Source organism: Cinclus cinclus, chromosome 2, assembly GCF_963662255.1.
Source record: "Cinclus cinclus chromosome 2, bCinCin1.1, whole genome shotgun sequence".
Classification (NCBI taxonomy): Eukaryota; Metazoa; Chordata; class Aves; order Passeriformes; family Cinclidae; genus Cinclus; species Cinclus cinclus.
In genome coordinates this window covers 50,028,954-50,056,857 of record NC_085047.1, presented here as the reverse complement: position 1 = coordinate 50,056,857, position 27,904 = coordinate 50,028,954, and the positions used below count along the sequence as shown (strand labels likewise).

The following is a 27,904-nucleotide window of genomic DNA, read 5'->3' as shown; positions in this document are numbered from 1 at the left end:
ATGAATTTAGCAGAGATTTGTGATAATGCCAAAAAAGGAAGAGAATATGCTCTCCTTGGGAATTATGACTCTTCTATGGTATATTACCAGGGTGTCATCCAGCAAATCCAGAGACATTGCCAGTCAATCAGAGATCCAGCAATTAAGGGCAAATGGCAACAGGTAGGGGGAAATAACATTGCCCATATTCTATTACTTGGTATTTGAAAACCACACTATCCCTCCCAAACCTTATAAGACGTAGAAGACTTACACTTAAGTGATGCTGGCTATGTTTGTTGTACAATAATTTGTTGATATTCATGGGAAAATAATTTTTGTGGTGTGTTCAAAAGGAATTCTATTGTTCTAACTGAATCAGTTATTTTGTTGTTTTCACTTAGGATGGCCTGTTTGTGCATGCATACTGTCTCTGCACACTTTTGAAAAAATAAAGAACTTCTTTTTCCCCTTGTATCTTTTGGCCATCTAATGTCCAGTAACTAAAATGTGAGTGGGTGGGTTAGCATCACTATATTAGCAACACTCAGAATTGTTGTCTGAGTAGCAGCTAACTAAATGACAATAGTGTACAAATTTGGGCCAGGTTTCTAAAACTGCAAGTCATACTCTTAGCCCCAATCTTGCACACATCCATCTCCCTGCTAGACAGAGTACTGTTGAAGCCATGGAGGTAATCTGCAGGTGAAATGTAAGAACCCCCAAGGACATCTATTTATTACTTTCAGTATTTAAGTCTTCCTTACATTTGGTGGCCCATTTTTCATGATACACAAACTGTGTTCTATAAGCATAAAAAATGAGGAAAATCATATATAAAGATGTTAACTAGAATGAAGATTTCATGTTGCATAAAGACTGTGTTTTGCAAGAATAACATAGAAAGACTGTGTTTTGCAAGAATAACATAGCTCCTATAAGATACAATTTTGCAGTAGGTAGCTAAAGAGATGATTTCAATAAGAGTTTTTCTAAATATCACATGTGTAAATGATATCTTCTACAAACAGAAGCAAATTTTCTTTTTATTGCAGCAGGCAATTTGTTCATGGGTTTGTGTTTGAAACTTCTGACACTAGCATAGAGTGTTTTGTGCACTGATAAGTTCAACACTGTTAACAATCACTTTGTAGTTACAGTACTATTAATAAGTGTTTATCATAGAAGTGTAGAAGTCTGCTTGTTTGCAAAGCATGTGCATGTACGTCCAGTAGAGATATTTTTCCTGGTAATGTAGTAAGCTGGATATTGTATAGGAGATATTAATACTCAAGTACTTGTGTTCAAGCATTTTCCCACCACAGGACATGCTGATAAAAGATGTCCATGCCCAATACACGTCCTTAGTTCCTGCCAAACTTGCTGCATGAGGATTTCCTCATTCTGCAGCTGAACCACTGCATTGTCTTCACATCTAGTATTTAGTGTTTCCTCTAATGACAGTGATTCTTCCAATAAACTTTCAACAACCCTTGTGTTGTGAAGGTCACTGAAGACTCATATTACTGTGTGTTGTTTGAACTGCTTCAGAGAAGCCTGTGCACCATGGAATGTGTACTGCACACTGGAGACAAACCTCAAATACAAAAGGACCATTAACACAGTTTCCAGGATTTATTACCTGGTGAAGGCAGCTGGCTCTCTAGGAGAGAATCTGAAGTTGGCACCATCTCAGAAATTATCCCCTTTCAGCAAAAGAAGAATGGCTCCTGAGCATGTCACATAAATGCTTTAGAAATCTGTCCCAATAAAGATCTGCAGCAGGTGGGGTAGCATCTGCCGTGCTGTGCACTCATGTTAATTCTGAAACATCCCAACACAGTAGTAGTGCAGATGAGTTTTGTCAGAATATTGCTTTGCTGTTACTGCTGCCAGGCTCAGAGACAAACAACAAAAAGTAAGAAGTGTGACTGAAAAAAACGATGTGGGTGTTCATGCCTAGGTTATTTGCCTTCTCGTTCATTTATGGGGACAAAATGGTACAGCCCGAGAGCAAATGATGCAGCCCTGGAACTGCTAGCTATTCCATACCAGAACTTGAATGTTTTGGGGAGACCTGTAGAGATAGATCTGCTTTCTTTACCCACTCTTAATAAATAATTGTTGTGTTTTCTCACTCCTTGAGACAGACTAAGAGGGAGTCTGATGATGTGGATGTTAGCACTACTTTCCAGCTCCAACAGCTGCTACATTCAAACTGTGAGCCACAGTCAAGGAGCTGTCTTGACCGACAACCTGTTCTGAAAAAAATTTAACTGAGAAGTTGGATAACAAGTAGCATTCATTCACAGTATTAAAGCAATATCTAGATATCTATTTTAGATATTTTTCATTGAAGAGTTATGCTGTACACATTATATAAGCCTACCAAATTTCAGGACCAACCCACTTGGTACCAGAAATATTCAGAAGCAAAGATTTTCCTACCACTGTGCTTCTTGAAAGTGGCTTGAAAAGCAAAGTGACCCTTAGGTCATAGTTAAGGGGATTCATGCAGTTGATTTTTACCTGAAATTCTGTCTCCTCAAGCATATGGAACTAGCCTGTTCTTCAGGTTCTTCAGCTTCTCCATCATCTGAGGAATCTGGAGAGGCTAATACCACTGGTACCTTTTGGAAGCGGAGTTTAGCAATCCTTGACACTGTGTGGGTAGAGCTTTTACTCTTACGTCCCTGTACATAAGTGCTCAAAGGAGAAGATTGTTACTTAAACTAGTTCTTCTCTTGGATGTACTGTCTGTGTGCACGTTCAAAATCTCGAACCTTCTGAAGGATTCCTGGGATGCTGTGTCTGTACGAAGCATCCCCTTCCTTTCTTGTTTGTGTGCAGCTCACTAACAGGATGTTTGTCCTAATGATACTTCTGAGGCAGTGAACTAAGTTTCATGTGTTTGTGGACACATTCCCTTGTAAAACAAAAATGTTCATTTGAGAAACATCTCAAACAATGTTTCCAGCTGTGACTGTGCAGCTGACCAACTTACATCTCTTACATGCACCATTGTTCTTCCTGTTTGGTCTCTTCTCAAGAGTGGGTGCTCCATCCTGAATAGGTACCTCATGCCTGGTGGATCTGTTTTGTTGCCTTGTGTACGAGAGGATTTTCCCAGTAGTTTGTTGAGCAATGTCAAAGCCTAGGTGAACCAAATTTAGTTGGGATTTTGGGTCAGATTCCCAAATGCTCTTGATCTACCTCTCTTTGTGTAGGTGTCATTGTTTTCAAATTTCTACGGGTTGGTCTGGACAGAATGATGTTCTGTGCAAATGTTTGATGGGCTGTGTTTCATGTCACACAAAGACAGCTTCAGCTTTGCAACTGAACATCTTGATTACAAGGATTCCTCTTGTTTGGAGCTGATGGCCAGGATGAGGAATAATATGAACATGTTAACATCTTCTCCCTGGGAACAACCGACTGGCTCAGTACAGCTGATGCAATACTGCTTCTGGGAATTCAAAATCAGTGCTAACCAGGGAAGAGGGATTTTGTTACCAGTCTGGCACACCCTGCAGAACTTAAATAGGGCAAAAGATGCATGCTGAGATCCACCAAAGCAGAGACATGACAGCATAAGAATTCCTCTGACTTCATGGAAAATTCACAGCTTTTGATCATCTCTTGACTGGTTTGTCTTGGTGATATCAAGGTGACCGGCTCTAGAGACCCATCCTTGTTTTACATTCAGGGGGTTCCCAGATTGCACTTGGGTTGGCTGAGTGTAGCTCCATTTGCATCTTCACTCCTAGGCCTCCTGAGCTCTTTTATAAGATAAGAAGTTGCTTTGTTGAGCTTTGAGGTGTGGCTGACAGGTAGGCATATTAATTCATGTAAATGCAGGCTGGGACTGGAAAGATTCAAAATCAGAAGCAATTCATCCTTACCAAAACTAAAAGGTGGATTTAGTCCCATGACCACCACTGTGAACTTTACTTGTGTTGACATTCTCCCTGTTTATTCTGAGAGAGTTTCTTGGCTGTCGCAGTGTTTTTACTAGACAGCTGGCTTGTAGGAAGGAGCTGCTTCAGTGACGATTCAGCAGCTGCAGAACGACAGCAGAGCGTGCCCCCAGGAGATAGCGCTGGCTTATGACAAGGCCAGTGGCTGTCAAGCAAAACCTGCTGCGTGTTAGTACCTTGTGCTCTGTGTTGCACAAGAGCTGAGAGCACAGGGGCCTCCACTGGAGCTCAGGCAGGAGCTCAATGATTCCCTGAGTGCTTGGAGCAGCCAGCAAGGCCCCCTGACTGACTATGGTCACTGGTGCAGGTGATTAGGTGCACTGTATTCCTGCTTAAAGAATAAATAGTGAATTCTTCTTTTTATTATTTCAAACACATTTTGGCTGATCTATGCTTTAGTTGTTTTTTGCTTCATGCCTGTTTCATTAACATTTAGTAGGTTACATTGTGATTAATTAAGAAACATTCTGTGGGTAACTCATGAATAGATGTCATTTTGGAGCTATATCTTCATTCCATAGGATCAGACAGGGTTGCAGGGTATCTGCTTTGGATATGGTTTAGGGCCTTTTTATTATCACTTTTAAAGATCGAGCTTGTTGAATAACTAATGCTAATTGCAGGTAGTAATTTCAGGTTAGGAAAACACTTAGAGATAAACTTGATCAGTTTTTCTTCAGGAAAAAGAAAATCCCACACATTATTTGTACTGACCAAGGTACAAATATCCACACTTACTGCAATGGGTATAGAAGTACAAGCTCTAGCATAGCAAATAAAAGCTAGAGATGGAAAAAGTATAACAGTTACCAGATTATGAAATATTGAGGTACTCCCTGAAATAGGTTTTGTAGCTGCCACTAAAAACAAGTGAACTCAATTCTTGTTCACTGTGTTTTATACCCTTATGACAGGATGTGTTTTCTGCTTTGTTGCTGGGAATTCTTGGGTTTGACATGTCAAAACCAAGCTGTAGGGCCATCCTGTGGGCAGAAGGGCTTTTTATTGGGCCTTCCAACATCACCCAGTGCCCACGATACTGCTTCTGTGGAGGAGGTGATGTAGCTGCCGTACCAGAGCCTAGCTCTGGGGACTAGGCAGCTTCACATGGTAGCTGAATCCAGCTAACATCCTGCAGTGCCTAGAGAGGCCAAGTTCTTCCCTAGCTTGTCTTCCCTCCATCTGTGCCAGCTTCTCTACCTCCTCTTCCCCCTGTAATTTTCTTTTTCCTGGGATTTACCTGGTCACTGGATATCATGCATATATAGCTTGCTAACCCAGCAAAAGTGTCCTTTATTTTATTTTTACCCTTCTAGGCAATTTTTTGCCATTTTACCGACCTGTCTTACTGTATTGAGATGCCAGAATTGAATCCAGAAGAGTGTGGTTAGGGAGAAGAAGTGAAGGGAGTTTTTTCTGTTTGGTGGTGGTGAGCTGCTAACTTGCCACATTATCTTTTGATACTTCTTAAACATAAATAACTTAATAGCTTTCTTCAGGCTCTCTAAAACCTGAGCTGGAGCCTTCTGAGGGGTCTGGTGCATAAGGGTGTGTGTGTGATGGGGGACAAAGAGACTGGTGAGTCTAAACCAGTGATTTTTCCATTTGCAGCATTCCTAGGTTGCTTCAGAGTGGCAGTGATCACTGAAAGACACTGTTCAGTCAACTTCATAATTGTGGCACGGCCTTTTTGAGCCCCTGTCTGGGTTATTTCTCAACTGCAAGAAAGTGTTTCTGAACATGAGTAATTTTCTTTAAGGCTTCTAGGAGTTTATGGTTGGTTTTCCTTCATTGAGGAAGGAATTGTTGATTGATTTTCCAGGTATTGACTAAGAAATAGGGTGTTTATTTCAGAGTTTGGTCTGCTCAGGTCCAGCTAAGAGATGGCTGGCGGACTTTAGTCTGTTTTCATCTTCCAAAGCATCAAATGGTCACTTTCCCTCAGTTTTCAGATACCATCTATCCTCTTGCTGATCCAGTGTGGTGAATAACAGCACGCTGGCTGTTAGTGCTAGAAAGTTGTTTCCCACCAATTTCTTTGCATGTGTTGGAAGGCTGATAGAAAGAATCCTGTCAGTACTCTTGGAGCACTGGGGTAGGAAGTGACTGTCTCTTGTGGAGTGGTGCCCTAGAGGGTTTATGCTGTATCATTCCTTTGTACCTCACAGTGGTTGTTTGGCTGGATTTATTTTTGGACAGGAGAGATATGTGTGAAGACAGTTTTAAGGAACCATGTTAGTAATCAATTGCATTTGTGACTCAGTTGGAAGCTGTCACACTGGGGAATGTGTCCACTGATTGTGTGATGAGAAAGCAAAGAGAGCAAAGCAGGGCAGGAATAATCCTGCCTGAGCTGGATGTCTTGTGTCTTTGGAAAGATACAGTTACCCCATCTGGAATGAGCAAGAAGGCTGCTTTGCCCTGTGAAATGATCAAGATCTTCCTGTACGTAAGGTTCTTTTTGTATAGGTGTTCATAAAACTTCTGGTAAAGTAAATGTGGTGTTTCAAGAGCTGTACAGTGCCTTGGGGATTTACCCTTCTTTTTCCCTGTGTCCATACCAATATCTTGCTGATGACAGTCACATATATTAATAAAATCATGGTGGAAACTCTCAAGCTGGAAGGAACTCATAAGGATCATTGAGTCCAACTCCTTGCTCCTGCCTAAGACTAAACCACATGACTAAGACCCCTGTCTAGATGTTCCTTGAACTCTGGCAGCCTTGGTTCCATGACTACTGTTGAGCCTGTTCCAGTGACTGACAACCCTCCCAGGGAAGAACCTAATGTCCAATCTGAACTTGCCCTGATGCAGCTTTATTCCATCTCTTGTGTCCTATCTCTGGTCCCCAGGGAGAGGAGATCAGCAGCTCCTTGAGGAACTTGTAGACCACTTGTGAGGTCGTTCCTTAGCCTACTCTTCTCCAAGCTGAACAAAGTGAGCTCAGATGTTCCTCAGAAGTCTTGCCCTTGCCCTTTCACCATCTCAGTTGATCTCCTTTGGAAGCACTCTAATGCTGGGCTCCTCACAGAGTTCATTTTGTAATATTATATTTTAATGATTTGGCCAGTTTTATAACTAGGACATCAGAGACTGTAATCAGAGGTATTTATGCCAGAAGAGTAGCAAATTACTATAGATTTGCCAACAACACCCTTACTAGTATGAGAGTATGTGTGCATACATGTCAACATGCACACATAAATCCAAGCATCAACACATGTTATGGAAGAGTGATCACTGCCTTAGCAATCATGTCTGATTGGGATATTAACAAGCAGGAAAGTGAACTCAACAGAGATTCATTTCTTTATGCTGCGGATAAAGGTCTGTTATCAGCCTGATACGTCTGGGGTTTGAATAGGAAGACTTGGGAGTCCCTGCCATTGAAGTTAGTTTATGTTCTTGAGGTACTTTGTATGTTTGTTTGGTTCTTTATAAAGTTAGAATTGTAACATTTTAAGAATAACGTGTGTTTCTCAAGGTCAGACAAGAATTAGTTGAAGAATATGAACAAGTTAAGAGCATTGTCAACACTTTAGAGAGTTTTAAAATGGACAGACCTCCAGATATCTCTGTATCCTGTCAAGATGAGCCTTTCAGAGATCCAGCTGTTTGGCCTCCTCCTGTTCCAGCTGAACACAGGTAAGGAGAGGCTCAAGCAGAATGGGTGGAATAAAGGTGGATCAGCATAATTTTGTATTTGTTTTTGAATGCTTTTGTAACATGAAAATCACATTTAATCGACACATTTATTAAGTTTAATTTAGTTACTTGTGATAAACAGTAAATCTAATTCATTGAGAAAGAAGTATTTAAACTACAGTCAGATTTATTTTTGACATTCTAAAGAGAGTCACTGCTTTATTCTGGTAGGAGTAACTAAGTGTCTGGAACTAGAGTATGCTGAGGTACAGCAGAGGTAAGTGGGCTTTTGGTGAAAGATTTTGTTCTCATGTGCAAGGAGAAAACTTTTCCATTTCAGTTTATTTGAGCAAAAGAATTAATTGATTGCTGTGGAGGCTGTAAGGAGCTGGAACTCCAGGATCTTGACGGACCTGGTGGTTAGAAATCACTCCCTAGCTACAGATAATTAAACCTGTGTTCAATCCATTAGTTAGTTTAATTACTAAACATGTTCTGTTACACATAGTATATCTCTTCTGTAAACATATTTAAGGTAACTTCAGTTAGCTAATAGATTTCTTAAAATAGATGCTTGTGCATTTTCTGAAATCCCTATTAGCAACCTAACAGAGATGGTTGGAAACAGATTCAGTTTGCAGACAAAAATAACATTTATCATGTCAATATTTTTCTAACATAAGAATTTTAAAGTGTGTGTGCTCACATAAGCAAAAGAGCAAACTAAAGTGAGAGATCTTGGTTAATGGAAAGAAATGCCAAGTTTACTTATAACTTTCTGTGCTTTATGATTATCAAAAGGTCTTTTCTTTTCAAAAAAAAACCTAAGAATATAAGTGTAAAATTATATTAATGCTGATTGCTTTTGTGAGTGGTAGAAATAACTCAGATTTTGTGTGGTAATGTTATGTAAAGTTCAAGATGTATGTATTCTTGTATTTTCCTTTGTGGTAAAGCCCCAGTAGTTCATCTGCTTCTTTTAAGCTGAAATTTAAATCTTGTGTAAATGAGTAAGGAAACCTGGGCACTGTTCTATACTGTTAAGTTTGAAGAAAATGCATGAAAACAAAATGTTGCTGTTGTATCCAGCAGTGCGTTTAAGAATGTACTCAATTTAAATCATATTCCGGGAAAATGTTTTTAGAATTAACAAATTCTGAGTTACTCAAAACAAGAATCAGTACAAGATTCAATAGTGGACAATTATTAAATTAGGGTGACATTCCTGGCTGTTTATTTTAGCTCTGTATTTCAGATTCAATCCCTAGAGAAAAATGACAATGACACTTGTCTTAAAACAATTTTTTTCTCCTCATTCTGCTGCTAAGTACTCTTGAACATTATGGGTGATGTACACAAATATAGGTGGTTGCAGTTCAGCTCAGTTTGCTTTTGCTTTCAAGCCAGTTTTTATGTTTTGACATTTTTACACAGGAGAATGAAGTCAGAGGTAGGCGGATTGTTTGAAATCGTTCCTCTTTTGTTTTGGGGCCTGTCAAAGCTTTTAGCCACCTTTTTTATTATTTCTCTATTTTTAATTTTTTTATTTTACCAGAAATGTCATCTGTTTGTGTAGAATTTGTGCATGTGAATGTAGTCTAATATACTGTCCTGGTTTGGAGTCAGAGGAATACTCAATTTGAAGACTTTTACTGAATTGTTTCCTCTTTTGTTACATGGGTTTTGGTTTGTTGTAAGACTGATTAGGAGTACTGATCTGATAATGTTGTTAATTTTTTCTTTTGTGTGTTGTTTTCTTACTTTGGGTATCAGACAGAACCCGAAATGTAGTTTTGGATTTGCAAATACAGGGAAATAAGGCTTAGGATGTTGGCAGCTTTAGTAATCACGTACTAAGGCAAATTAGAATCCTTCCTTCTTAATGTTGCTCTTCTTCTTGCTGTTTTTAGCATGTTTTTGTTGTGGTTGCTGTTGTTAGGGCTCCACCTCAGATAAAACGTCCCAACCGAGATGGAAAATCTTTGAAGAAAGACTCCCCAGGACTTCAGCCCCGCGGGCCTGTGGGCAGAGCACACCTGGTGTCCAAGGGGGAGAAATCTTCAGGCAGCCGAGAAAGGGAATCCAGAGCTAGAGGAAAAGATGACAAGGTAAGAAGTGGGAAAGAACTTGGCAGGGAGGTGCTGTGATGCAGCATGTGGCAAGGGGAAGCACTCTTAGTCGTTTAATACAGATAATAAAAAGTCACAATAGTCCCATGTGGGAAAATGTTGTCCCTTCTTTTTCCCTATGATCAAAGCATATATTGTGGTGATGTTTATTAATAATTACACCAAATTAAGAGAAGTTCCATCATGTTTGCTCTGTCTTGGTGTAAGATTTTTTTGAGGGAGGGAAGCATAGTGTCCTGTTGCTGAGGGTTTCTTATTCTTTGAGTGAAGACCATGGGCTTGTATCTAATCTCTAAGTGTCATTCAGGCATCAAGTCCTTTCTCCTCCTTTCCCCCCATGTTTGGTGGGGTCTTTGCATTAATATCTTTACAAAAGCCCTGTATTGTATTCATTTTTAGGACAAAAAAGTGCAGAAATGAGACCAGTGTCCTTCCCTAGACTTGGAGCATTATGAATGGAGTTCCATGGAACCATTGTCTTTATCATACCGTAGTATAATTTAGGCATGCCTAGGAGTTCAGAACAGTTCCATAAATGCATCGATGATAGGTAAATCTGTGCTGAATTATTTGAAGTTACATACTTGAAAATGATGTGAGGGAGAAGTATTAAAAGCAAATTCTAAACAACTTTCATTTTCTCTGGTTTATGAAAGGGGTTTTGTATTTATTATAGTGGTTAGAAAGAAGCTTCTTGGAACTGTTTTGTTTTAAAAGTAAGCGCAGTGAATTAAACTAGACTGGAGATACTTTCTGCTGAAGATCCATGAAAAGGAAGCAGTGCTGAAGTGAAAGAAAAGGAGAAACTGATTCACTATAAAGCAGTGATGTCAAAATAAAAGGACTGTTTCATGGCCAGAAAAAATGTCAGTGTGCAAATCACTGTTTCTGAGACACTCCTGTTTTTAAATTTAATTGTGGAGCTAGTGCCAGGAACCCAAGGACTCAGTGGTATTAATTATACAAGCTGAGACTGTATTAAATAGCATTACTTTCCCGAGAGACAAAGATATAAGACATGCCTTCCTAGGGGGGCACACAGTATTGTACAGATCTTGAGAGACAAATAAGAAAATATATAGGCCAGTTTTCTTCCAAAATTCGGTTAGTTCCTTTGTAACCTTTCTATTACACTCCTTGACATCTTAGGAATAACTCAAATATATGCTTTTTCCATCATCAATTGTTTTCTGTATTCTGAAAAGTATTAAGTAATCCTAGCCCTTATTACCGTCAGAAGGGAGAGCCAGGCACATTTACAGCAGTGCCACTGAGTGACTGTACAGATCAATCATTTTAGAAATCCCTCTACCCTGGATCAGTAGGATTTAAAATAACAAGTGTACCTCCTGCAAGCTATAAAAATCTCATGAAGATCTGTGAAATTATTGAAAGTTTTGCCAGCTATATGGGGAATTGGAGTCACGGTGTGTGACAGGTTCACCAGATGTGCTTGTGTAAGACAGTCTTCAAAGTCTTAGCTCTAATGAGGGTGAACTCTGCTCTCCAAGCTTTCCGGTGATGAGCATTATAGGGCTTTACTATAAGGAGCCTACAACAACATGACTTGTATAATACTTGTCTCTGGGAATAATGTGATTAGCAATACTACTGCTGTGAGGTACAGAAAAAGTCATGATGGTGTTCCATTTAATATGGTACATTTTAAACACTGCTCTTATCTGAATAAATTGGTCACTAGGTGGCAGAAGGAAAATATGTCTACTCCTCAAAAAATTCCAGTACATGTGCTCTTGTATTCCCCTTTGTCTAGCTCCTTGGTGGTTATTCTGGTTCCTTTGTCTGGGGAAAATCATCCCAGGTTACAAATCCCCATGTGCTGTATAATGGTTCTTATAAGGGATCCATGATTTGCCTTGGAGAAAGATTTTGAATGAAAGAAGAAACAGCCAGGTGTGGGAAGTGGAAGAAGTTAATGCAAATTCCTATATTTTGCACACATGCATGAAAATCAGCTTACCTTTCAGTTTTATCCTGTCTTAGTTACAAGTGTTCTTAATTTTCTGAGTTTGAACCATCAATCAGCTCTCCTCTGTAGCCTGGTATGTCAAATCTAAGAGATTTGGTAACTCATCATGTTCAGTTAAAAACAACAGGGCAAACCCGAAGCTTTAAATTAAGTAACCAGGTATCTTTTCTCCTACTAGATGTTTCAGCTCTGCAGTTTTTGGGTTTAGGATAGGACTACTTACAACAGGTAATGAGTTATCCATTTTCTAAGATGTTGACTGCAGTGGAATAGGTTGCATGCTGTCCTGGCTATAATACCACAATGTAACACACATTTTTTTTCCAAGGTAAATGTAAGTATAATACATATATTATAGGAATGCACTGCCTGACTTGAAAAAAATGCCTTCTTTCACTGTTTCTCCTCTGTAGACCATAAAATATTTTCATTCTGACAGTAACCATCTTGGGATCAGTAATTTTAACCTGACTATGCCAATAAAATTATCTTTTTAGTGCTATATAAAATAATTTTGAACTAAACCCGCCAGATTGTGTCTATCCACTAAATCCTTACGTGTATTTTTTTCCCCTAAAATACTGTTTTCAAGTTTTTTTTTTCCTTCTTAGTTCCACTGGAAATTATTAGGCTTGTTTTCAGGGTACCTTCTGTTGGAGCATTACTAAAAGTTTTAGCTTCTGTTTAATAGTTCAGTTTAAAGAGGCAGCATGAATCTTACCAGTATGTCTTCTAGAAATTGCATAATACCATATCAAAGAACTGAATACTTTTTTTAGGAGTACTCTTTAGATTATTTTAGACTGTCAGTGGATAAGGACAGTAAATATTATGAAGGATACGAAACAGCCAAGGGCTGCACAGCCATATCAGTGAAGTGAATATTAACATCAGTGAAGGTGTGTGATTTTAAAAATTAAATTATTTTTTATTATCCTCCTGTGCATCACCAGCTGTGACATGAGATGAGACAGTTGCATTGAGGTGAAAGCAGAGACCTCCTTGCATTGGGCCTGGAAGGCTACATAATCTCCATCTGAAAATGCTGAAAGAACTGGTAGGTGAAATTGCAGGCCTGAGAGCACATTTTTACAGTAAAATTTACTTAGTTTGATGCTGTCTCATGTGAATGGTGAGCTGTGTTGACAATGCCTCCATTGAGGAGGGGAGAGGAAATGTGATCCAGGCAACTGGAGTTGTTAATTTTTATATGTTTTGCAACAAATTTAGGGTGGATAAAAAGCTGAAGACTTGGAACTAACTGAAGAGTGGAATAGAGTGAAATATGGTTTTTTAAGCAAAGATTTTGCCTCTGCCAGGACTTTCTTTAGAGTTCTAGTTCATCTCTTATTGAAAGAAATTAATCTACCTGGATACCACATGGTAAGCAATTTGTTATTCTTGTGTGTGGTGTAGAGAAATTTTAAAGTGGGATTAAGCAGCAAGGGGAAAGTAAGCAAGTGCTACTGAAAGGAGAAGCAGCAGGCAACTGGCAAATAATTTTTGACTCTTGTTTTGTATTTAAATTAATATTTTTGTGCCAATTTAACTTGGCACAAAAAAAAGGCACTAACTGAATTTGCTCTGGTGACACCAAGTTGGGAAGCGCCATCACCAGAAGAGGCAAATGAAGCTGTTGCACAGACAGGAAGAATTGGATGACTGTGTTGGAAATGGGATAATGTTCAGCAGTGCAGAGCAGCAGGCTGTGTTCTTGGAAACTATAACAAGAATTTCTGCTAGAAGCTGGGAGCTCAGTGGTAGAGGAGAGGATGGATTTGCATGTATCAGCAGAAACTGGATCAGGCTGAATTTCCATTTGGCACATTACCTTTTCCTGGTGGTGATGGGAAGGGCTGGCTTCCAGGGTGAGGCGTGGTCAGGTGCCACCTTTGGCTTTGGCAGTGAGGGGTGGAGAGAAGAACCTGCAGGAAAGCAAGATGTCTTCAGAGTCCATTTCTGGCCATTACAGCCTTCAGGGTAATTCTATATTAGTCTGCTGAGGTTGCCTTAAAGGAGGCAGTATGATGATAGTATGGATGTGAATGTAAACAAAATCCCAGTGAGCAAAATCCCAGATTGTTGGTGTGTTACCAGCAGAGAGAAGAGATATGTGTGCCATTATAGGAATATCTGGTGAGAAAACAGCTGGAGTATTTTGTGTAGAACCATGCTCAAGAAAGATATGTTAACACTGGGAGGGAGGGAGTGGGGGGGGGGGGTGGGAAACGTTGCCAATGTGAATGGGTAATTATGTTCAGTTTATGTTCCAAAAGGAGACTTACTGAGTCTGGTAAATAAAGGGAGAGCATAAGCCTGATGCAAGTATATCAGTGTGGTGGACACACCGAGGAGTCAACTGCTGAAACTAATGCAGAAACTTAGTTCAAGAGTAGAAATAACAAGTTTGGAAACAAGGTTTTTGTTCCAGTGTGTTAGTGCAGGTCTAATAGCTCTTCCTGATAGAAAAGACAGCTGATTTCTATATGTTTAAGACAGATATTAGTTGCCTGAAATTATGAGATGGGATTGCCCAGGGTGGGAGTAGTCTTTTGCAGCCCTGTATACCTATCTGTTGGCATAGTTCTTAGAGGGAAGCCATCACAGTAACTTTATTTAAAGATGAAAGTAATACCCACAGAGATGACTGGAAAAATTATTCTTACTCCTGCTGCCTAGTTTCAGGTGACATTTTTTAAAAAATCATTATTTCTAGTCTATGCTCGCTTATCTGCTGACTGAGAATTGCAGGTTGGACCATTTTGGGACCAGCCAGCGTTAATAACATTATTACTTGTGAAAACTATAACTACTTTAAATCTTGGTTTAATTCCGGAACTGGAGGCAATAAAAAAATAATAAAAAAAAGATTCAATGTCACTACGATGGCAGCCGAGGTGATGCTGAGAGCACGTCTGCCCGCTGGCCGCCCTTCTCCATCGTTCCGCAGGGGCAGGAGAACCAGCGGTCCCTGGCACAGCACGTCCCGCAGGAGCGGGGCAGGGATCGGGGCCGGGATCGGGATCGGGGCCGGGATCGGGGCCGTGCTGCCGCCCCGCGGCCGCTCCGGGGCTGCGGGCGCCCTCCCGGTCCCGGGTCTTGCCTTCCCCGTTTTATTTTTGTATTTCTGCTCCGCTGGGCTGGGCTGGGCTGTCTGCCCGCCGGGCTCGGGGGCTCTGGGGCTGTCCGTGCCCCAGCGTGCTGCAGCCAGCCGCCCTCCCTGCTCCTGCTCTTCAAGTCCTGCCTTCACTCGGTTTCACTCAGGAAAAAAACAACTAAATCCAACCGCATCAAGATAAGCCAGTTGTTCCGTGATGTGCAGAAAAATGTTTCTACTTGGAAGGCCAGTCTGGTGCAGAACAAGAGGAGTATGTAACAGACAGCAAATACCTTTATTTTCATTGTCCTGTTGTCTTCTTTTATTTTTCTTTTTTTCTTTTTTTTTTTTAATTTTTTAAAATGGTTACATTTGAATTCCCTTTTATCTCTCCTGAAATCTTGAAACTCTGCAGGGTTTTTACCGTTTCTTTATTACACTAAACCACTACTTTTTTTTTTACACCAGCTTTTTACTTAAACGCAACTCTGAGCTTTGTTTCCACTGCAAAAACTGAGTTAGGGGTGCTAAACAACACAAGAGTTCGCTTGGATGCAAGAAGTAAAAGTAGTGGGAAGCTAAACAACTCCCGCACAAGTCGTCCTGAGCAAACAGCAACTGGGAGGGTGTAATCGCTACCTTTTTGTTTTTCCATGCGGGGTTATTTGTGTGTCTCCAGCTGCCTCTCAACCCGCCTTGTCTAGGGTGCTTTTGTCCAGGCAGCTGGGATTCTTTAACTTGCTGCTGATGGTGTTTAGAAGCTGGGTTAAGAGTCCTAAAGCAGCTCCCTGCTCATTCCCCTCCGTTAAACCAGCGCAGCTGCTTCTCAGGCACCCTGGATGCTGAGAGGGGAAGCGATTTCCTTCAGAACTGAGAGAGGAGGAGCGTGAGCCCTGATGCTTCAAAGGGAAAATGCTACTTCACCCCCATAAGCTGAACAGCACTGGGGAAGTATTAACTAGAAACTCTGGGCCATTTGGGGCAGAGGCAGCATGTGGCTTTGTTACTGACGTGTCACTGACATTGGTGTGCTGCAGAAATTATTGCAGTCTAAAGAAGCCTGGGTGTCTTTGGAGCTTCTTTAGGGCTTTTGGTGTAGCCCTTAAATAAATATGACCTTTTAAAAGCATTTAAATTGTTTATGAAGCTGGCCTGCGAATGAGAGGCCAGACATAGATCGTTTGAGGAAAGGAGATATTGCTGGGCAGTATGGCTTTAATGAAATGAGGTGAGAGAATCTTGGTTTTCCTCCATCAAAGACAGCATGTGTGACAGCCTTCCTGTTCCTTTTCAGTGATGATAGAGTCAGATGTTTACTTCTGACAGGTAGGGTGGCAAGTGTAGCATGTTCAAAATACTCTTTGGATGCTCTGCTCTGGTCTTCAGCTAGTCATGGCTGTGTCTTTGTGAGGCTGTTCCTGCATTCATGCCTTTGGCTGGCCAAGAGGTGTTTCAGTTGTGTAATATTCTTATAAGTCTGTGTGATTTTCACTTCTAGGGAAAGAAAATACCCCAGGAATTTTCTGATGGGGAAATTCCAAAATTTGATGGAGCAGGTTATGACAAAGACCTCATCGAAGCTCTTGAAAGAGACATTGTGTCAAGGAATCCAAGCATTCATTGGTATGAGGATTTTCTCAATTCAAGTATTTTTGCTAGTGTGGAAAAGGAGAGAAATTACCCATCTTCAAACTCCTAAAACAGGGAGACAACACAATCTTCTACAGATAGGCAAAAATGAGATCTTCTGCTTTAACAGTTTATTAATTTGATTAAAGTTAAGCTTTTGTTGCTAATTGATATTATGCACAGTACATCCATTACAGGTACTGTTGAAATGAATGTACGCTCCAGAGATCTTTAAAAATACTGCTTTGGTGTTCACATTGTCCAAAACAATTTTTAATTAAGCACCTCTGGGTAACTTGAGTTGAAAATAATTTTTTCCCTGTCTTCCAAAAGTGGATTCAATTTTAGGTCACAGTATGATAGGAGTGCTCTCAAGAGGCATATGCTTGCATGCTAAAGGAAATGGTACTAAGTGAAAAGCTTTTCTATTTCTCTTGTATAAAAATAGAAGAAATATAGTTGTATGAGAATCTAATACAAGTTTCTTCATCTTGCACAGGGATGACATAGCAGATTTGGAAGAAGCCAAGAAATTATTAAGAGAAGCTGTTGTTCTTCCAATGTGGATGCCTGATTTTTTCAAAGGGATCAGGAGACCTTGGAAGGTGAGAATTTATGTGGTATTTTACTAAACTGCAAGCTGTAGCTATGTGTGTGTCCTGCTGTAATGTATGGATGCCTGTAGCAAAGGCTGAAAAGGTAAATGGGAAAGATCATTAATTTGTTTATTAAATCCTCTCATAATGGTTCATGTAAAAGGCACTGAAGGAAACAGCTGGAAGTGTATCTGGCCATTAGAGTAAACAGTATTTTCTGTTTATTTACTCACAGTTTGTTGATATTATAATACTTTCTATATGCCAGGCTGTAGATGGGAGCACACAGATCATATCGACTGAAGCAGAAATGCCTAAGAGACAGTTCCACATAGGCTTATGGTGTCCAGCTGTCGTCACTTCCTGGAAGATAGAAGTCCTTGGACTGTTTTTTCCCAAATGTTTCAACTACCTCTCACTCAGACTGCACATTGCAGCTACAAGGAAGCAAGAAAAGAGGGGGCCAGTCAGGTGACTTAGCTTTGCAGTTACATTTGCAGCTGGGCATAGTTGCAGCTGGAGTGGGAAATTCAGAGTAGGAGAAGGAGTTGCAAGCAGGGCAACAGGAAGGATATAAGACTGAACTAGAATGACCAGGATTGACCAGAATGAACTAGGATTGACCAGACTGAACTAGGATTGACCAGAAGTGAGCCCAATCTGGGCCTTACTTACAGCTAAGAAGGAAGAGGAGGGAGGAGTTTGGCGAGCATTTCTGTGAACAGCAAACAAAATTATTTTGCTTCTGATGTGGAATGGATTGACACTTGTTTGGGGTATAACTAGTCACAACACAAGGCCTTTTTGGTTACTGAGAAGCATTACTGGGGGAAAGAGACTATTGCAAATTGTCTGTTATGCAGCAGCACGTGTAGAGAATGCTGTGTACATGAGTAGTTTGCTGTTTAGTACGCTGGTTCAGCAGCATGTATCAGATCTTGCTTTACTAATGCTTATTCTGTCTTTTCCTGATTGGTTCTTGTACTTCCTTGGCTTATACTTAGGTCAGACCTGGCAGGAGCTGGGTTTCAGTGAGTTGCAGGAAGAGAGCCCAAACATACAGTCAGTGCAAACCTAGCCCCAGGCTATTGGGCCTTTGGAGGTATAGTGCTTGTGGTCAGTACCAGTGACCTTGTGGTTAACCTTAGGGTTAAATGAGCTGTCGTCTTGGACAGAGCCTAGATGTTGTGGGTTGCATATACAGGGTGAGATTTTAGTGCATTTTGAACAGCTGAATCTCTTTCTTCTGTTCTTGGCTTAGAGGAAGTTGATCCATGCTCTTCTTACAGACTATGGGAGCTCCATCTGTCTAGTGTTCAAAATCTTCTAATAGAGTTAAGATCTGCTCTTCTTTTTTTTCCCCACCTGTTAGCGTGCATAGAGGATGTAGTGGCCATCTGTCTTTAGGGCAGGTATCTCAATAGACTGCAGGAAATGTGAAAAATGCGACTGGCCTTGTCTCCAAGTGTTGTGGCAGTGGATAAAGGATCAACAGCTTGTTCCTTTAAAGAGTTACAATCTCCATCTCTTTGCATGAAACTACCTTTTCTTACTGAGCAGTACCACTTCAGAAAACCAGGTGGTTGTAGGCATGGAAAAGATTCTAAGATTATTTCCTCTCTTCAGTCTGAAATGCAAATTGATTTCTGACAAGGCTATGAAGAGTCTTCATTGTTAGCCTTTTCCCTGGTGACTTGTGAAGCTGTAGCTCTCATGAATTTATTTTTCACACAGAACAGCATGTATTTTCCCTTCTGTTGACCTCTGACTGTGCTATAAGGACGAGAAGTATTGAAGGAAAGGTTGTTTCTTGCAGTAATCAGTGTAGCAGCAGGCATTTGTTGAGCTTAGGAATTCAGGACAATAATTCAGGGAAAAAGGCAGCCGAAGCTGGTTTTGGACGTTCAGACTCCCCTGAGAACAATTCCCAAGACAGCCCTCACAGTTTGTGCCTGTATTCAGAGGACTGCGCCTTGCCTGAAGGAGCCAGCTGTCTTCCCTGATTCGACACAGGTGCTGTGTAGTTGCAGCCATGGTTTCTGAGTGTCCATGGGTTTGCTCTTTCTGTTCCTCTGAAACTGTTTTGTGCCAAGAAAGCCTGGTTGCTCACTGTGCTTCCCACTGCTCTGCTAGTGATTGTTACAACAACAAGAAGTAACCCTGCAGTGATTTCATCAAAACACTTACTCCCTGTGGTGCATTTCAGCTTCTTATTGGAATACTTTGGATTAACAGAGCCTTAGAGAAAGAATAAAGAAGTCTTTGTGTTTGTCAAGGATTTTAAATACTAAGTGGCAGCCTCCTAGTTTGCAGAAAGAGCAACTTGATCCTATGTGTTTCTGTTTGCAGCCATGCACATCTTGTTTTGCTGTGAGCTCAAGTTCTTTTTTTTTTTTTTTAAACTGGTGTTGCTATTGTCTCTATCCCCAGAGAGTTTGATTTTCCCCCAGCTTTACACCTGGTGTGTCTGCTTTGCACCTGTGTTATGCACATGTATAATGCCACCAGCATCATGTACAAGGTAACCCTTCCTATAACACTTAGCAGGAGGTGCAAAGTGATGGGCTTCAATTCTGGCAGTGTACAGAATGTGTACCTGAAGCCAGGATTTGACCTTCCACAATAATGGAGAATAGAACCAATATCCCAAAAATGTCATTACTTCCCTGTGTCACCAGGTCTTGCACTAAACACAGTTTATCAGACACGTGATTTGAATTGAGGTGAAGCTTTTTAAAAAATACTAAATGAATACATTTGATGCTCAGAGAGAACAGTAAGTTATCTCTGACCTGCATATTACAGGCTGAGAAATTTTCATCCAGTCATTCCAGGGTTGTATTTGCAATATTGTTCAGTGTAATATCAGTGGAGCTATGCAGCATCTCAAATCAGAATGTCTGAGTGTTCAGGGGGAGAAAAGAGAGTCCATTTATTTTTTATGCTTGCTGCTCTGGAACTTAGGAACCTTGAGCAGCCTGAGGAGTGACTTTGGACTGTTAGCTGTGGAGATGGTGTGTGAACATTTCTGACTTAATTTACCGATGAATGTGTGTTGAGCTTGCATTAGCTAAGTATTAAATGGCAATAAAGGTATTAAGAGTTAATGGAAAATGGAGTACGGAGAGGCTATTGCTTTTGAATGGTACATTTTTGAATAATTGCATTCCCGGTTGATTTGTTTTTATAGATCTCTTCCATGTCATTCTTTGTGCTTTTTGAAGTGAATTTTTTTGAGGAACAGATGAAATCTAATTTTCTGTATAGCTTGCACTTAAAAGATGTTTTATTGCTGTGGCATTTTATGTATGTTATTAATTGCAAAGCAAATTATGATGTGCAATTCTAACTAGCTAATTTGATTACCCTTGCAATACAGTATATTTTTAGGAAACTCTTGTTAGCATGTAATAAGATCTTGCTGTTGGGAGGGGAAAAAAAACCCAAGGTGCTTGAGCACTGTATTTTCACTGATTTACTTAAAATCACAGAGCCCTGTACTAGTGACCATGCAGAACATAAAACAGTGTTTTGTCCTTATGCTCTATGGGTTGGAAAGACTACCCATAAAGATGACTGTATTTTGTAGTATTATCAAGAGTGATTAACTCATCTCAGTGATATGATCCTAACATGGGTTCTGAGAGCACTGTGTGTAAAGCCAAAACCCTGTTTGTGTTGTGATGGGTAAATGTGCTGAACTGCAGACATGTGTGCTGCTTTCTTTCAGAGACCACAGATAGAAAGATAGTCTGATGATGTGGATACCAACCTGACATTTAACAATTGTTGCTAGCTTATAGCTTTCTGAATGATCACTAAAAGATTAGGCTTTTGTGGGACTAAGCAGTAGTCCACATGAGCCACAGTTGTTTATCTGTAAAATAGGAACAGCAGTGCAGTCCAGTCATCCAACAGCTTGATGAGGATGGTGTTTCACCCAGGAATTGCTATAATGCAGTATTGTGGTGATAGGAACATTGAGATTGGGAGATTAAGCAAAAAACAAACTGATGTATTTAGTGAATTCTCTCATGCAAACATAAACATCAACCAGATTCATACATATTGTCAGGATATTTGGGGAAAATGTTTTTCTGTAGAAAAGTTCTCTACTGAGGGAGCACAACTTACTGTGAAAGTATTTTGGTTTCTGTGAAACTTTCTTGTGAAGGGGCCTTTGTTCCAAAAACGAGAATTTACTATCCTAATCTGCCTCTGCAGCGCCTTGTGAGCTGGGAAAGGCCCAAGTTCAAGTCTAGACTATGTTTGATTCTGAGCAAGGCTGTAAATCTCTTGTCCATTTCCTAGGTGTTAGGTGCAGGCAACAGTTATTGGCTTTTGTGGTTCTGACTCCAGTGGAGTGGTAAGAAGAAATGGCAGAACACTTCCACACTGCCCTGGAAAGCAGGATACTTGTCTTCTGTTTTCCACTGATGAGGAACTATGTTATCAATTTAAATCCAGATCTTGGCTTATACTGAGGTGTCGTGTAGAGTACCAGTGGCAAAGTTTTTTTAATTTGTTTTTCATTACCTTTGTTCTCACCTTTCAGGGTGTGCTGATGGTTGGTCCTCCTGGCACTGGCAAAACAATGCTAGCAAAAGCTGTTGCTACAGAATGTGGGACAACGTTCTTCAATGTGTCTTCCTCTACACTGACATCTAAGTACAGAGGCGAGTCTGAGAAGCTGGTCCGCCTCTTGTTTGAAATGGTATGTCCTCGATGATGTGGTCTGGGGCTCATTAAGGTGAGAAAGGACAACACTCGTGGTTTCCTGCCCTTCCAGTAGCATGTTGGAAGGAAGCATGGAGTTCACTGAACTTACACCCCCTCAACCAATTAGAAAAACATAATTTGCACATGTGGTATGTTACTGAGGATTAAGAAGGAGATGGTTCATCACCCATGTTTAGGATAGCATTTTCCAGACTAAATAGAGTTGTGACCTCAACAAAAATTCAGGTTATGGGGTAACAGTGGCATATGAAGTAGATTTGAAATCAGAAGGGGTTTGCAACAGTTATTCTAGATGCAATACATGTTTTAGTTCTGTTTTTGTTCTGAATGATGGTCACAAGCCTCTCAGTGAAGCTGTATGTACAGTCCATCATGCAGGGTGTGTGAAGGACATGTCTACATGGACTATACTTCTGGGACCCTCACTGCACTCCTATAACGTTCGCAGCTAAAACCTGAGTCTCTTGAGATTGCTGAGCTCCCTTCTGTCCCTTACGCTTAACCCTCACCAGCCCAAAACCTGGACATGAAAATGCCTGTATTGTGTCAAGAAAACTACCATATTGTAGTCGTGTTTCTTTTCCCCTTTTCAATGTCATTTGCTGGGGAAAGCCAACCAACACTGAGCCATGGAGTACAATTTGAAGTGTATAAACCTCAGCATATGACAGTTTGTTAATCAAGGTCTTGAATTCTTCTCTTGTGACAGTCAGGGAAGATATGTATGCAGTATGTCTAGCAGGCTGGGTTGTGGTCTGATGAGGGCCTGTGCTTGCTGAGCAGCCTTAATAGTGATGTTTTCATTTGAATAAAGGCACGGTTTTATGCGCCAACGACAATCTTCATTGACGAGATAGATTCCATCTGCAGCCGCAGAGGCACGTCTGACGAACATGAGGCCAGTCGCAGAGTCAAGTCAGAGCTGCTTGTGCAAATGGATGGTAACAAGGGCTTAGATCTGGCTTTGAGGCTGGGATGCTGTTTCTTTACAGGTGGGAACGTAAGAACTTGAGCCATCTGGAAAACCTGGCTTTATGGATAAGAGAAAAATGAGGCAGAACTTCAGATGAGTGTATTTTTGGAGTGTTCAACAACAGATAACTGAAAAGGGTGTTCTGCTTTATTTTTTTCTAAACTGGCTATTTTTAGGGTGACTTGAAAGCTCATATTAAAGAGACACAGACTTCAGGAGCAGCAGATAATGGAGATTTGTGCAGTTTAATGCAGGTATTTAATTTGTATTCAGTTTAAACAAAATTCTGCCCTTTGCTAGAGTCTCCAACTGTGGAACCCCATTGTGAGATATGCTTTTGCTGTATTCTGTGATGGCAGCTAATATTACCCTTTTAAGTCAGATGTAGTACCTGTTTTGTGCAGGTGGACACAACAAGCATGACCATCTGAGGAATATTGTATGTTGTAGAGGTTTGATAGCCACCTTTATATTGCAGCTATCATAAACTGCTGTATAAACTGCTGTATATAAACTACTATTTAAAATGTTCTCGAATTTGCAGGTTCATTGTGGTAAGCTCAGGATAGGAAAGCTTTTGATCTCTTTGCAGTCTTTACTTGGTAAGCTGAGTGACTCCTATTTCTTCTATCACCAGACTTGACAGAGATAGCACTGTCAATGGGACTAGTAGGACTACACTCACATATGGCTGTGTTATTACCACTGTCAAAGAAAGCCCTCCCCTGACTCAGCAAAATAACATACTGTCCCTCTCTCTGTGATAATGATGGTCTTGTGACACCTAGCTATGGGAAGTTTGAAAGGGACACAGGACTATAGAGAGCTGTTGCTTAGCTTCGTCCAGGCTATGTTTGTCTGTGCAGTGTTTCTCAGCAAGCATCTCAATCAATAAGAGCTCTGGAGTAAAATGGCTCTGAACTGTTGTACTTGCAGGGGTAGGTGGTGCTCTGGAAAATGATGACCCTTCCAAGATGGTTATGGTATTATCTGCTACAAATTTTCCCTGGGATATTGATGAAGCTCTCCGACGGAGACTGGAGAAGAGGATTTATATACCTTTGCCCACAGGTATTGTTTGATAAGACCATTTTCCTTTCCTCTTTTTACAAGATGAGTTTAGGATTACTGCAGGACTGTTGCATTTGTGAGGAATCCTGATGGTTTTGTGATGAAGAGTGTAATTCAGAGGTTAATAATTTGTCTGGATCGCTTTATTTTTAAAGAGAGTGAGAAAAAGAGAAATACTGCTTGCTTGGGGGCTGAAAAACAAAGAGCTGCAGCATTTCATTGCAGGCCATTGATGGGTTCTTATATTTTGAAAGAGAGTTAGTTTTAATGAGCCTGGAATTATTTTAAATGTTCAACAGTCAGTCTTTGAGTGATCATCAAAGGCAGCCTTTGGACATGTTCGCAAATATTGCAAATGCACTCCATGCCCTTGCAGACAAATGGAAAGAAGTGGATCCATGAATTTTCGCTTACAGGCTTAGTTCATTGCAAATCATTGCTTGCTCGCTTTTATTTCTGTGCTTCCAGTCACTCAGAATGCAGCAGGCTGATTGTTTTCCTGCCTTAAGACATCTCAGCTTGCATTGTCTTTCCTAGCTGTCATTCACCTGTCCTATTAATTTTGAGATTCCTATCACCTGAAGTTTGCATACCTCTGTTTCTTCTTGGTACAGTGGATGCCTCATCTCCCTGCACGAGCACTCAAGATAACAAGATGCGTGTCCAATGTGACAGTGGTTGTGATTGAGTTTAGCAGGCCTAAGGATACTTAATAGTTCTACAGCTTGTCTTTGCAGCTTACAGGCAGTAACAGCTCCTAACAGGATGGTTGTCTTTATGACCAATTAGTTTAGAATCCTATCATCTCTTCCTCTTGTTTCTAATTAAACCAGATTGTTTTTTAACACAGTGTACTACATTCTGGACAACATAGGAGATGTGATCTGGTTTTATTTCCAGTCTCTGTTGTATCTATTCTGCAAGTAAGAATATTGTGCTACTCTGAGTGATGCATTTATAACTGTGTTGTGTGATTTGATGTAGTCAGGCATTTTAACTGAAAGAGTAGCATTTATGCGCCTGTATATTGTGGAATTTGATGCAAGCGTATATTCTGTAGTGTTTAATTTTCAAAATGGTGCACAGACTTGCTTAGCCCCACAGCAATAATTAGAAGAATGTTCTCTGATGCAGGATACTCTCTGAGATATGCTGTGTGTACATTGTGCTCTCTAAATAATAAATCCCCATTTTATAGCTAGTACCAGTTGTGTGTGATGGATAACTCTGTGCTCTTGACAGTTCTGCAAAGCACACAAAACCAGCAGCTCTGGACAAGCTTTCTATTTTCTTTTGTATTTCTCCTTCCCCCAAAGTTAAACAAAATAAGAATTAGGGACATCAATGAATTATTGGACATTTCTATAAGACTTTTAGCCTTTCTTACTGCTACTTCTTCTCTTGTGGTTGTCCATTTTATAGGTCATAAAAATTGATCACTTGGGGAATAAAGATGCTGAGCTGGCGGAAAACCAGTCATCCTCTTCTTTCCTACCCTTGTGCAGAGTAACACGGAGGCCTAAGCTGTCAAATGTGAATTCCCTCTTACAAGCTTAGGCTGCTTAACATATGTACCCCAATGCACACATGCACATGCCCTCTTCAAGAGAAGTGGTTAATTGACTGTGTAAGTGCTCATTTACACGGCTGGTTATTACTGTGTGCACTGTTTACACTGCATCTGGGTAGGAAAGTGGGATACCAGGGCATTTGTATCAAAATTATATTAATGTATGTTTATTGTATTAATGTGTCTGTTTTCTATCAGGCTTGATCTGATTTCTTGAGTCCCAACTGAATAAACTGCTTAAACATATGCTTAAAGTTCAGCCTGTTGTTAAGGGGTTTGTGCTGTCTGAAGCTCTTTTAATAGAAGCCTTATTGTAGTTCTCATGAAACTCTATGAATAATATGCAGTCAAACCCATGAATAGGGAGTGGATCCAAAGGGATGTGAGAAGAAACAGAAATTTCTAGGATTGTGCTTTTGTGCCCTTGGGTAATATGTGACCAAATGCTTTATCACCTGAGACATAACAGACATTTTTAATGACAAATCACTTTGACAAGTATCTCTTGACCATGCTGTTTTAATATACTACATTTAACCAAATACTTTACTGTATTTGCACACTTCACTATGACTTGCTCTCTCTCTTTTCTTACATTGAACTCTTGCGTTCATACTTATCACTGAAAAATCTAAGTTGTGTTTGTATCTTTTTGTAATGCAACTCTTGCCAGTCTTCAAACAAATATTTTTACGTTCTAGCAAAAGGCAGAGCAGAACTACTTAAGATTAATCTTCGGGAAGTAGAACTAGATCCTGATATCAGCCTTGAAGAAATTGCTGAGAAGATTGAAGGCTATTCTGGTGCTGACATCACTAATGTTTGCAGGTATCTCATTGCCCTTAATTTGCTGAGAGAACTGCATGGAAAGTCATAATTTGCATCACTGCAATACCCACAACAGCTGAAGCCATGCTCACAGTGACTATGTTTGAGGCCCAAATCTATTTACTATATTTGTGTATTACTGTCATGTGGAGTGGTCCAAAGACCATGAAGTCTTTCTGTGAGATGTGGTTTTCTTGACTATGAAGTGAAAAAAATTATCTGAGCATTTCTCATGGTACAATTGGCTGTATTTACTGTAGTTGTCTGCATTTGTTAATGTAGTGCAAAGCAGATTATTTTGGGTTTTTAAAAATCCTATTAGTCTAGGAGCTAGAATTCTGTAATCCAAAAATTCCTTTCACAGAATACTTCTTTGAGACTTCTATATACTGGATGTTTGGGCAACCCCCAGTGAGGCAGAGTCTTGGTGTCCACCTGAATCTTCTAGGTGCAAGGGGGATATAGATTACAATACTAGTATTTAATTTATTTTCATCCTGCTCCCACAATTTGTTTCATTTTTGACAAATCAGTCTTTTCTGATGAAGGATAGTTATTTGAAGAAACTTATCTAAAGGAAGTCTATGTCCCTTAAGAATCCTGTCAAGAGAAACTGATCCTGTAATAGCATGGCTTAGGAATCTTTTTCTTTTCCCTCTGCTGCCTTTCTGAAAATGTGAAATCACCCCATGGATTTGGAAACACAGTGTGTCACATAGTAGTGAAATCACCTGTTCTCCCTAAGGCTTGTGTTATCCCTTGCTGGGAAAAACCTGGGGAGAGGGAAAGTGTAATTTCAGACTGCCTATGGGCCACGGGGTGAGAAAATGAGCAGTATTCTTCAAGCCAGAGGGCCAGGCTGCCAGGATCTGAGCTGGGGTGGAGTCATGGAGCAGGCAGAGCATGAGGAGCCACAGGCACTGATGGCCTCAGCACTGCAGGGCCACGTGTTGCTGTGTCTGATGCCTCCTGCTCTGCCCCTCACACATCCAGGTGCTATGGACAAGCAGACAAGAGCTGGGCTGCACTCTTAACCCTTGCTGGCTGTCCTTTGGGGCTATGCTGCAGAAAGCTGAAGTCTAAAAGGCATGCGGTGTAAAAATCCACACTACTTAAAAAAAGAAAAAAAAAAAAGTCTTTGAGTTCATCTCCCACCCTGCCCTTTTCTGTTCTAAAGTTGTAAAATTTCATCTCCATGAATCATTGTAAAAGGTTTTCAGTTTTATAGTTTTAATTATCTCTGCACATTTACCATATGGTTAAGTGGGTTTTGGTGCCAATGCATTCTTTATGTTGAATTAATGTAGTGATCTGGGAACATGGAAGCTATGGAAGATGTGAACTGCATCTTCTGTGGTAAATAAATGCTCTCTTAAGTGTTCCTGCCAGTGGTTTCTAGCAAGAGTATACAATCAAAATTCATGGGCTTATAGCAAATTCTGCTAGCAATTAGCCCATACATTGTCCTGTATTTCCAGGGATGCCTCTTTAATGGCTATGAGAAGACGTATTAATGGCTTAAGTCCAGAAGAGATTCGTGCACTTTCTAAGGAAGAGCTTCAGATGCCGGTTACCAAGGGGGACTTTGAGCTGGCTCTGAAGAAAATCTCCAAATCTGTTTCTGCTGCAGACCTGGAGAAGTATGAAAAATGGATGGCGGAGTTTGGATCTGCTTAA

General features: G+C 40.4%; 1 protein-coding gene across 1 annotated transcript; it reads left to right on the top strand.

The window, feature by feature from the left end:
• KATNAL1 (katanin catalytic subunit A1 like 1) lies at positions 1-27,904 on the top strand. Its single transcript, XM_062514691.1, has 10 exons — positions 1-162; positions 7,444-7,604; positions 9,544-9,712; positions 16,319-16,443; positions 16,949-17,054; positions 21,601-21,759; positions 22,600-22,726; positions 23,695-23,829; positions 26,101-26,227; positions 27,706-27,904. Exons 1-10 carry the CDS (start codon positions 1-3, stop codon positions 27,902-27,904), a joined length of 1,470 nt encoding a protein of 489 aa, XP_062370675.1.

Coding starts and splice junctions, on each gene's coding strand:
- KATNAL1 (XM_062514691.1), top strand. CDS start 1: ATGAATTTAGCAGAGATTTGTGATAATGCCAAAAAAGGAAGAGAATAT. Junction 163..7,443: donor TTAAGGGCAAATGGCAACAG/GTAGGGGGAAAT, acceptor GTGTTTCTCAAG/GTCAGACAAGAATTAGTTGA. Junction 22,727..23,694: donor GCTGCTTGTGCAAATGGATG/GTAACAAGGGCT, acceptor TTGTACTTGCAG/GGGTAGGTGGTGCTCTGGAA.